At 43.6% G+C, this 12,119-nt stretch overlaps 1 protein-coding gene across 1 annotated transcript; it reads left to right on the top strand.

Moving 5' to 3' along the window:
• The first annotated feature begins 485 nt into the window (after positions 1-485).
• On the top strand, positions 486-1,460 carry OR6X1 (olfactory receptor family 6 subfamily X member 1). Its single transcript, XM_059070289.1, is given in 6 exon segments — positions 486-736; positions 738-1,075; positions 1,078-1,147; positions 1,149-1,215; positions 1,217-1,288; positions 1,290-1,460. Coding segments are annotated over 6 exon segments (930 nt in total). The 5' UTR covers positions 486-524.
• Positions 1,461-12,119: the final 10,659 nt, after the last annotated feature.

The raw sequence follows: 12,119 nt of genomic DNA, 5'->3' as shown, positions 1-12,119 counted from the left end.
GTTCTTTAGAAAAACATCTGTTCTATTATCTAAGTTGTATCTCACTGCTAATATATAATAGTAATGATTTTTAGTTATATAAAAATAATATATATGTGTATCTGTATAAAATCAGCTTTCTTAAATTTATTTGTGATATAAGTTAAGAATTTTCTTTCAGAACATAATATGAGAGTGTGATTTACTTCTTAAGGGCCTACAGCTGGGGATGTGTAGACATACCATTATATACACTGCTCGTTTAAAATAATCATGTAGACTACAGACAGATAAGTCATCACATTTATAGCTGTATAAGGGTGAAAAAGTACTTTTCCACTCATTGAGTGTACTTTTCAAAGTCCATTAAAAGCTGGTTTAGCTGGCAAGTAAGGAAGGAGAGCTTAGTGTGTATGTGCATGGGGGTGGTGTCAGGAAGGACCTTAAATAGAATAAGAATCCTCCTTTTTTTGGTCTGAACTGTATTTGAGTGTAAGAGTCTAAGGAGCTACTTTCCTGCCTGTCTTTCTAGAGTATCAGGGGACATGAGAAATGGCACTGCAATCACAGAGTTCACCCTCCTAGGCTTTCCTGGTATCCAAGGACTACACATCCCTTTCTTTATAGTGATATTTTTCATCTACATGTTAACCCTTGCAGGCAACGGGCTCATTATCGCCATTGTCTGGGCTGAGCCCAGGCTACAAATTCCAGTGTACTTCTTCCTTTGCAGCCTGTCCTTCCTGGAGATCTGGTACCACCACAGTCATCCCCAAACTGCTAGAAACCTTTGTGGTGGCAAGAACAGCTATCTGCACCCCCTGCTGCCTGTTGCAGGCCTTCTTCCACGTCTTCCTGGGCACCACTGAGTTCTTCATCCTCACCATCATGTCTTTGGACCATTACCTGGCCATCTGCAAGCCCCTTTGCCACCCCACCATCATGACCAGCAAACTCTGCCTGCAACTGGTCCTCAGCTCCTGGGTGGCGGGCTTCACCCTCGTCTTTTGTCACATGGCGCTGCCCATCCAGTTGCCATTCTGTGGCAACAATGTCATCAGTCACTTCTACTGGGATGCTGGTCCCATGCTGAGAGCAACTGCGCAGACACAAACATTTTGGAGCTCCTGGGTCTCTTGGCAACCATCCTGGTGATCCCAGGGTCACTCGTTCACTATGATTTCTTACATCTATATCCTGTCCACCATCCTACAGATTCCTTCAGCCACTGGGCTGCCAGAAGGCTTTCTCTACCTGTGCTTCTCACCTGACAGTTGTCTCTCTGCTCTACGGAGCTGTTTTGTTCATGTTATCTGAGACCCACAGCGCACTCCTCCATTAAGACCAATAAGGTGGTGTCAGTACTGAATACTAGCCTCACACCCCTTCTGAATCCGTTTATTTATACAATTAGAAACAAGGAGGTGAAAGGAGCCCTAAGGAAGGCAGTGGCTTGTCCAAAGACTCATCATCCAGGGTAAAACGTGCAACACATGGGGCTTCCCTGGTGGCGCAGTGGTTGAGAATCCGCCTGCCGATGCAGGGGACGCGGGTTCGTGCCCCGGTCCGGGAAGATCCCACGTGCCGTGGAGCGGCTGGGCCCGTGGGCCGTGGCTCAGCAACGGGAGAGGCCACAACAGTGAGAGGCCCGCGTACCGCAAAAAAAAAAAAAAACAAAAAAACGTGCAACACATGGAAATGAACATTAAGTTCAGATACAAAGACTAAATGTAAGAGAGGATTGTGAAGAAGATAAAGAGGTGAAAGCAAACTATGATGGTTAGGTTCCCCTATAAGAATTTGTTACATATAAATGGACCAGGAGTCCCCCTTGAAGTAGAGAAGTGACTTCATTCTCCAAGTAGGAAATCCCACTATAAGCTGAAAGTAGAGGACTTCCCTGGTGGTCCAGTGGTTAAGACTCTGCACTTCCACAGCAGGGGGCACAGGTTCAAGCCCTGGTCAGAGGAACTAAGGTCCTGCATGCCAGGTGGCAGGGCCAAAAAAAAAAAAAAAAAAAAGCTGAAAGTAGAAACCACTAAAGTCAGAGACAACTGTCAGTAAATTTTTTAAGAAAATGTAAGGAATCCTGTCTCCCTCTTTGCCTTTAATAACCCCTTTGCTTCATCTTGTCAAAGGCATAAAGTATCCTACACCTCATTTTCTCGGTACTCATTTTCTTCATAGTAGAAGCCCCCCGAAATCTCCTAATCAAGTCTAATGGTCTTTCCAAAATGTTTGAAATGAACCAGGTAATGTCTCAATAAGGGAACTTCTATCTTGATATAGAAATTTTGATATCTACAAAAAAAATTTTCGATAATCTAAAGCTGTTTATCCCCAGATAATACCAAAACTTGTGGACATCGGGTGAAAATTTCCAGTTGGATTATGCTTCAATCCAGGTAAGCCATGTGTTTAGGAAACCAACAGAAGTCTCAGAGCCAATATAACTGAGAAGGCTTTCTTGGTGGAAAACTCAGCCCCCAGGTAACATTAAGTTCAGGGCTTGCGTGTAGAGTTAGCATATAAGGTTCCTTAAGGCAGGTGACAAACTTATTGATTTAACCTTGTTCTGGGGGAAGACATCTGGCAGAAAACGTTTTCTAGAGAATGATGATACAGGGGAGTCACAGAATGTAGTGCTGGGTATTATGTACGTCCGTCCGTCTTGCAACAGCAAGAGAAGACTATCATTTACAGTGCATTAAAACTATGATTTTTTGAAAAGGATTATTGTGAACTTCTTTTAGTATTGAATTGAAAATTGCAACTGCAAAACAAAGTGTAATGAGATAGAAATGTTATTACCTGATTTTCTTAGAGAGGAGCTATCTTGGGGCTGGGTAGGGGAAATCAGTCATTTAAAGGCAAAGGGAGGGCTTCCCTGGTGGCGCAGTGGTTGAGAGTCCGCCTGCCAATGCAGGGGACACGGGTTCGTGCCCCGGTCCGGGAAGATCCCACATGCCGCGGAGCGGCCGGGCCCGTGAGCCATGGCTGCTGAGCCTGCGCGTCCGGAGCCTGTGCTCCGCAACGGGAGAGGCCACAACGGTGGGAGGCCCGTGTACCACAAAAAAATAAAATAAATAAAAAATAAAGGCAAAGGGAGAAACCCAAAGGACATGAATATTATCAAGAGCCCCTATCATCAATCAAATGGTTTAAATTGCCCTGAATGAGAAAATCAGCATAATATCTAGTGCTTCTCAGAGAGGAAAATGGCAGACAAAGAAAAGAGAGGGGAAAAGAGCCAGAAAGGTGGAATGCAGCAAAAAAGTGTGTGGAAAGAAATCAGTGAAAATTCTCCTAAGTTGGCACGCCTACAGTGCATTTTAAGAATGGAGATGTCTGATACTCAACTTAAGGCCACATTTCCACAATGTTCATCTGTCATCTTCTCACACCTTCAGTAAAGTCTCCCACATTACCAAATGCACATATGAACGGGATGAGTGTATTATACACATTCATATATGTGTGCTGGATGTGTAAATCAAGGAAGAGTCAAGTTTCCTGTCTAGAACAATGTGGTTGGAATTAGAGACAGTTCATAGAAAATCTCACAGCAATGGTCACAGACTATGCAGAAATTTTAGGAATAACTTCAGACTTTCAGACACCTGAGTTGTACTAGTATTTAAAAATATTTTAAGATCTGCCTTCAAGTTTCATATTAGTTTTCCTGGGTCTAGCCTATTACCTGAAGAGTTACCTATTTGATGGCAGACAGAGGGTAAGGTAACAGAAAACACCTTGACAGGTCCTATAAAGGAGAGAAAAACAAGTATGAGAGTACCACCAGGCTTCAATTCATGAAAATCAAAATAGACACCAATGTGATTCATGCATTTTTTTCATGTTTCATTGATGTATTGTTATCATGTACCAAACAATGTGCTGGTACTGTTTCTGCTGAAAAAACCTTTTTTTTTCCGTAATCTGCTAGAGTATCAGTTCTAGGAGCTGGAAATACCAGTTGGAAAAGCCTATCCAATGGTGAAGCTTCAACAGCTGAGCATCAAGAATGAAATGGGTTACAAGAAGACTACTAGATTGCCCTGCCTTAGACCTGAGTTTCCTTTACCAACATGGGAGCCCCCAAAGCCACCAAGGAGAGTGTTGTCTACGTCCAGTGCCTGCAGGAGCTGGAGCACTGTCTGGAGGAAAAGGAGCCCTGGCCACAGAGAAAACACACCAGAGCTTGAGAATTCACATTTCACCCCACTGTTTCTTAGGGCTCCAGAGCCTAAATGTCATCCCCAAATGTATATACCCCGGCTTTCTCCAAGAGAGTAAGAAATTACTTAAGGACCCATCCAATCAATATCGTAAACAACCTCCTACTCAGATCCCTGGATATTAATTATTTTTCTGTCTGTAACTCAAATGATGAGGTTCAGCTTGGGGAGCTATCTGAGCCAAATCCTTGTCAATGAGCTTTTTAGTTGATTTGTTCCTGAAAATGTACACTTAAATATGAACAAGTGTTTCCATGATGTGTTCCACAATATATTAGTTATTCAACGCAGGGCTCAGTATTCAAATTGGGGGAGATGCAGAGTTAGAGGTTAATCAGGTTCCTTCACTACTCAAAAATCTCAGAATCTTTAATTATCAATACTATGTTGAAAAAGATCTTTTCTAACTCCCAGGCTTATGCATATGAAAGGGCCTGCTATATCATCTTGGCTTTATTAAGAACTGTATCCAGGGCTTCCCGGGTGGTGCAGTGGTTAAGAATCTGCCTGCCGATGCAAGGGACACAGGTTCGAGTCCTGGTCCAGGAAGATCCTACATGCCGTGGAGCAACTAGGCCCGTGTGCCACAACTACTGAGCCTGCATTCTAGAGCCCGTGAGGCACAACTACTGAGCCCATGAGCCACAACTACTGAAGCCTGTGTGTCACAACAAGAGAAGCTACCGCAATGAGAGGCCCACGCACCACAACGAAGAGTAGCCCCTGCTCATAACTAGAGAAAGCCAGTGCGCAGCAACAAAGACCCAATGCAGCCAAAAAAATAGATAAAAATAAAATAAAATACATTTAAAAAGTAAAGAGAATTGTAACATATGGAGAGAAATGCCAGTCTTCTCACTAAATTAAAAAAAAAAATAAGGAACTGTATCCATAACTACTGATGTAAATCAGAGCTACAAACATTCCAAAAGGAGACTTTGCAATCCTCTTCTTAACCAATTAAATGATGGCTTCATTACCATGCATTTTTTTGTGCAAAACTTCTTCTCCTTATCCTAGATCTAGCCTGTCCCTTTTTAACTCTGTGTTGGGTTGCACCCCGCAGTCCTAAAAGGCCTGCACTTGCCTAGCTTTAAGAACAACCAAAGAGCCCAGAGTCAGCAAAAGAGACATCAATGGTTTAATGGATGGAGGAATCTTACACCTCTGAAGCAAGGTCCTAGAGGGGCACCCCACAGTGTGCAGAGAGGTGGGCAGGACATGGTGGCAGTCTTCATTCCGGAGGAGAAGGGGAGATTACGAGTTACAGAGAAAGTGATGTCAGGTGGACTCATTGGTTACCAGGGAAACCAGCAGAGGGGCACGCCCCTCACCTCCACTTTGATAAGAACAAGCACTAGCGGGGGGGCCTGGGGCAAGTACGCGGGAAGGTCAGTCTTGTGCGTGAAGCAGGCACTGGTCGGGCAGGGAATGCACAGAGCGCAAGAGAACAGCCATCTTGAGTGGCCTGACCATCCACTCAGAAAGACAGAAGTCACATTTGAGTGATACAGCTCTCCCTTACTTGTCAAGTAATAAATTCACCTTGACTTTTTCAGTTCTAATGATCCTCATATGCACTACAAAACCCCAAGAGGAGGACAGAGTATATGCCTTTCCCAAGCTAATCTGGCCACAGACCACTTTTCTCAATGTGCCTTAGACTAAAGATTCCCTGCCCTCTTCCTTAAGGTGTATCTCTAAATTCATCTGTTTTTATCAGGTATTCACAATACACAACTACCTTAGAAATAAAATTTTAAAAATCTAAGACAAGAAAATCTGAAGTACACTACAGAAAAATTTGGAGATAATTATATATTTACCAGAGTATCTAGTGCCTGAAAAATTGGTTCACCACGCTGTGAATTAAAATTTCTCCTTGCAAGTTTAAATGACTCCAATTATATACATAGCTCTTTCAGAGCCATCCACTTTGTGTACTTGGTATTCATCTAGTCTTGGACTGAACAACTAAGTAAGTAGAACTCCAAGAGGAGGACAGCTGAACTCATTCTTTGATTTTTTGGATAATAATCTCTCTCTATCCTAAGTGCAGAAGCAGCTGTTTTCCTAAAAATTAGTTTTTTGCTCTCCATCTCAAATATTGTTAAAGAAATAACCTCCTCATCTCCACACTGAGGCTTTAGTCCAAGCACTTGACCTTGTTGGGGAGGAAGAGATTTTCTTCTGCCCTTCTAGGTTCTTCTGGCTGGTCTAAGAAACAAATTGACATGAGTCAGATTAAAAGGAGAAAATCAAACAAAAGTTTAATAACATGTACACATGGGAGAGACCCAGGAAAACCCAGTAACTTGCCCCAAAGGCCAAAGCCCTTACCTTAAAAATCATCTTCAGCTAAAGACAAAAGAGGTTGGGGTAGTGGTTTGGGACTTCAAAGGGGAAGAAGGCAATTCACAAGGAGATGGAAAAGCAAATGTTTAGTAAACAAATGTTTGTGGGCCAAGCAGAGACAATGGGACCCAGAGTGGGCTCTGATCTCTAGGCCCTGCCAGCTTTCCCCACCATACCTAGCCCATAATCTTTGCAGACATTTCTGGTGATAGCTCTATTCTGGAAATGATGCCAAAAGCTTGGCTTCTCTGCACTGGTGCTGGATAGAATCTCCGAGACAGAGCTTTGGGTGAAGTAGAAAAGGATAGCTTTATTGCTTTGCCAGGCAAAGGGGGCCACAGCGGGCTTCTGCCCTGAAAAACTAAGTGTCCCAACCCAGGAGGGTCTGATGAGGGTTTTATAACAGTTCAAGGGTGGGGTTGCCGATAAGATGAGGTGTGCACAGGGCCCGCCCTCCCTTAATCTCATCTCAGGTGGTCAGGTGTCCTAATCTTGATGTTTCTCTGGTCCCTTTAATCTTGCCTCAGGTGGTTTCTTGGCTGCTCCTCCCTTCATTAGCAGCTGTTCCAATCTGTCCTTTGGAACTCAGGGAAGGTCATAGAGGCTGGAGTCTGGCCTACAAGAAACAGGGGACCAAAAAAGTCCTCTGTGCCCGGGAACCCCCACAGGCCCTTTATCTAAATTCTTTAGGCAGCTAAGGGGGAGATAAAGAGAAAGACTTCTTGAGTTCTCTGTTTCTTAAAAATCATCAGCCTGAAGTACTCCTCGTGCCAGAAAGTCACATTTTGGGGGTGGCAAATTTTGCTCCTCAATACAACCTACAATAATACAGCTTCCTAAATTACCTCTCCACATCCTCTCTTGTACCCCTTCATTCTCCTCAGTGGCCAGAAGAATCTTATGAAAATATGTCAAAAATATGTCAATTATAACACTTCTATGACTGCCCATCACCTTTAGCAGTTAATTTTGGTCTATAAGACCATCGGTCTATCAGATCTGATCCCTGTCCACAATACGAGGCCCACCTCACAGATTTCTCTATTACTCTTTGACCCCAGACACACTATTCTACTTTCAGTTTCTCCAATACCCTGAACTCCTTCCTTCCTGCCTCAGGACCCTTGCACACACTATTCCCCATCACTTCAAGTATTCTCTCTTACTCATCCTACCTCCCACCCCACCCCCAATCTCAGCCTGCCTGGTCATTCTTCAGAGCTCTGCTCAAAGGTCCAAGGAAGCTTCCCCTAACCCTCTCTACCAGCACTACCACCAGGACTAGGACTGTTACCCAAAAACTGGGTTTGCCTCTTGGTGGGTGTCGCGTCAAAAGACAGAACGAAACCAAAGATTAGGATCAGGAAGGATTGATTATGCGCAGCAAACAAGAACACTGGGGATCTTTCCCAAAGCAGTATCTCCCTGAACAGCAAAATTGGGGGAGTTTTAAGCTAATGGTTCATGCATATTCATGAAGAGGCGTGGAAGGTGAATGCATATTTATGAAGGGGTGTGGATAGTGTATGCATATTCATGACGGGGCTTGAGCAGAGGAAAATTCAGCATAGAATTGGGGCAAAAGTTGACAGAGTCCAGGCTCTAGGTGATCAAAGTCAGAAAAGGTCAGCGCCATTCCTTAGGTTCCAGTTAATCTGGTGGTTGAGTGCTCCAGGGGGTTTGAATTCTGCAAAACAGCTCAAGAATGTGCTTCAGGCTAATCTTTACCTTTGAAACAGAACTGGGAGTGTTTGCAACTGATACATTGTCTCTGATATGCTTAAGTTATCTCCCTGGCCTGGTAATAACTGTTTGTTTTTAACTTCTTTTGTTCCCTTAAAATCATTATTACTGAGATCTATTCTTTTGCAAGGGCAGGCATTGTGGTCAGGCTTAGATCACAAAGTGGTTTAGGCCTAAAATGACCTCGGGAATTCCCTGGTCGTCCAGTGGTTAGGATTCTACTCTCACTGCCGAGGGCTCAAGTTCAGTCCCTGGTCAGGGAACTAAGATCTGGCAAGATGCGCAGTGCAGCCAAAATAATAATAATAAAACAAAATGACTTCTCTTATGTTATATCTGGTTCTCTTCCTCCAGGGACCCCCTACCCTATCTGCTTTACAGGACCTCTAGTTATAAGCTCTCATAGCACACTGTACTTCTCCTTTGTAGAAACTAAATCATGATTTATAATGTAAATTATTTAAAATTCTATTTCTTTCCTTCCAAACTCCTTCATATCATACACACACACCACATGAAAGTTAGCTCCAGGGGAAAGTTAGTTAACAGGGGTTAGCATTATTAATCGTCTTATTCCAGTAGGTCTGGGGGCTATGTGCTCATGGTCATCAAGTAGCTAACTTCTTCCATTTAATGGGGGTTTTAGCATCTGTAAAATAACTCAGCAAATGTAACAATATCAATGCATCAGATATTGTTATCTAGGTACTTCAGAGTGGAGCTAAAGCAGAGGACCTGGGGGAAGGGTTCTGTCCTGGCCAAGGCTTCATAAGGTCCTGCGCCGTTACAATCTGAGGGACCAGATAACTGGACTGACAGAACACATTACATCATGCATGGATAATATCCTATGTAGTTCTATTCTGTAAATATCCCATACTCCACGTCTTGAAAGAGGAATTTAATTACCATAGATAATATTAGATTAGAATCCCCAATTTATACCATCCACAAAAATACTGTACAAAGAACAACAAAAAAATAGGAGGAGGCCCTGATGACTTTCATGTAGAAAAGATGGTCTTAAATAAGACACAAAATTCAAAGCCACTACGAGAAAGTGTGTATTGAGAAACGGAATGTTTCCTGCCATCTCAGTAGACAAAGGACGTCACAGTCATCAGCGATTGCAGCCACCTCCCGCAGTGAGTTGGTGAGCCCTGAGAGAGCTCAGGAAGGAAACAATGAATACCTGCCATGCAGCGGCAGTCAGATGCATCCACTCCCTGCAGTGAGCCCTGAGGAAACCCAGGATATGAAAACACGGGATCCTGGCCCCAGAGAGCTGAGGTGCACATCAAAGGAATGATTTCAGGGAGCCCAGACTCTTGCCTCTTCCCATACAGAGAAAAGCGCTAAATTCCTTAACTTGAGCTATGTGGTTTTCTTTAATTAACAATAATCTTTTAAAGTTCAGACTACCTGCACTTTGCTGGAAAATTCCTATATACCCTGTCTCCCCACCTCGCCTCCTTGGAGCAGTTCTCTCAGCGTTTCTTGAGATGCTGCCTCCCGGGCCTGAGGTCCTAAATATTTCCGCCAAATAAAACATAACTTGCAACTTTTAGGTTGTGAATATTTTTTTTTGGTGGACAGTATCAAATTTAAAATTTTAATACTGGGAATTCCCTGACAGTCCAGTGGTTCTGTTGCAGGAAGGGGGACGCCTGCCAGGGCCCAAGAGTGGGCTCTTGTCCAACACTCGGAAATGAACTGTCCGAGGAGACACAGGTGCTGACTAAGCAAGAGACTTTATGGGGAAGGGGCACCTGGATTGAGAGCAGCAGGATAAGGGAACCCAGGAGAACTGCTCTGCCATGTGGCTCCCAGTCTCAGGTTTTATGGGAATGGGCTACTTTCCAGGTTGTCTCTGGCCAATCATACAGACTCAGGGTCCTTCTTGGTGGCGAGCGCATTGCTCAGCCAAAATGGATTCCAGTGAGAATTCTGGGAAGTTGGTAGGACATATGGACTGGCATCTCCTCTCTCCTTTTAACCTTTCCCAAATTCTTCCGGTTGGTGGTAGCTTGTCAGTTCTGTTTCTTACCAGGACCTCCTGTGGTAAGATAACTCATGCAAGTTGCTACTATTTTGCCTGGCCAGGTCGGGAGGTTTTGGTCAATGTTTCCCCTAACAGTTGGAATTCCACACTTTCACTGCCGACGGCCTGGGGTTCGGTCTGTGGTTGGGGAATTAGGATCCCGTAAACCACATGACGCTGCCAAAAAAAAAATTTTTTTTTAATACCATAAACAAAGATAGAAAATAAGCTATAGAGTTGAAGAAAATATTTTCAACCTATATACCAAATGATTAGTATCTAGAATACATAAAGAACATCTAACGATAAGAAAAAGAGCAGGACTTCCCTGGTGGCACAGTGGTTAAGAATCTGCCTGCCAATGCAGGGGACACAGGTTCAAGCCCTGGTCCGGGAGGATCCCACATGCCGTAAAGCAACTAAGCCCGTGCGCCACAACTACTGAGCCTGCACTCTAGAGCCTGCAAGCCATAACTACTGAGCCTGCGAGCCAAACTACTGAAACCCAGGCGCCTAGAGCCCATGCTCCGTAACAAGAGAAGCCACCGCAATGAGAAGCCCGCGCACCATGACGAAGAGTAACCCCCACTCGCTACAACTAAAGAAAGCCCGCGCACAGCAGCGAAGACCCAATGCAGCCAAAAATAAATAAATAAGTCAATTTTTTCAAAAAGAAAAAGCAAAAAACCCAATAGAAAAATGGGCAAACTCATAGGAAAACTACAAGTTACCAATAAACATACAAAGGATGTTCAAGTGTCACTATTCTTAAAAAACAAAATTCAACCAAGTAAATTTGAAGATCTAATTGGCTTTATTCAGTGATTCATGAATCAGGCAGCATCTCCTCCAGTAAATAGAAGGGCAGTCCGAGGGGGTGTACAAAACGGACGGGATATTTGGTTTTTTTTTTTTTAATGAATTTATTTATTTTATTTTTGGCCGCATTGGGTCTTCATTGCTGCACGCTGGCTTTTCTCTGGTTGCGGAGAGTGGGCCACTCCTCATTGTGGTGCGCAGCCTTCTCATTGCGGTGGCTTCTCTTGTTGCAGACCACCGGCTCTAGGCACGCGGGCTTCAATCGTTGTGGCACACAGGCTCAGTCGTTGTGGCACACAGGCTCAGTAGTTGTGGCACACGGGCTTAGTTGCTCCACGACATGTGGGATCTTCCCAGACTTGGGATCGAACCCATGTCCCCTGCATTGCCAGGCAGATTCTTAACCACTGCGCCACCAGGGAAGCCCAAAACGGAAGGTTTTTTATAGGCAGAAGGAGGGTACAGTTGGCCCTCCATATCTGTGGTTTTTGAATCCATGGATTCAAACCAATGCAGATCGAAAATATTCAGAAAAAAAATTCCATAAAGTTCTAAAAAGCAAAACGTGAATTTGCTGTTCCCTAGCATCTATTTACATAGCATTTACATTGTATTTACAACTATTTACATAGCATTTACATGCTATTATATGTTATAAATAATCTAGAGATGATTTGAAGTATACAGGAAGATATGCATAGATTTTATATAAATGCGACACCATTTTATATAAGGGAATTGAGCTTCCATGGATTTTGGTATTTACTGAGGTCCTGGAACCAATGCCCTCCCCAGATACATGGACAGCTATATTAGCAAAAGAAAAAAAGGGGGGGGGGTTCTTTCGGGGCAAGCTATCTTCTTTCTGGGTAAGGGAACTGCGTCTTTATCATACAGATCACCTCACTAGTGTTGATAAAATAATTTCAGATTGACTATTTTAA

Source organism: Kogia breviceps, chromosome 7 (genome assembly GCF_026419965.1).
Source record: "Kogia breviceps isolate mKogBre1 chromosome 7, mKogBre1 haplotype 1, whole genome shotgun sequence".
Classification (NCBI taxonomy): domain Eukaryota; kingdom Metazoa; phylum Chordata; class Mammalia; order Artiodactyla; family Physeteridae; genus Kogia; species Kogia breviceps.
This window is presented reverse-complemented; position numbering and strand designations above follow the sequence as displayed.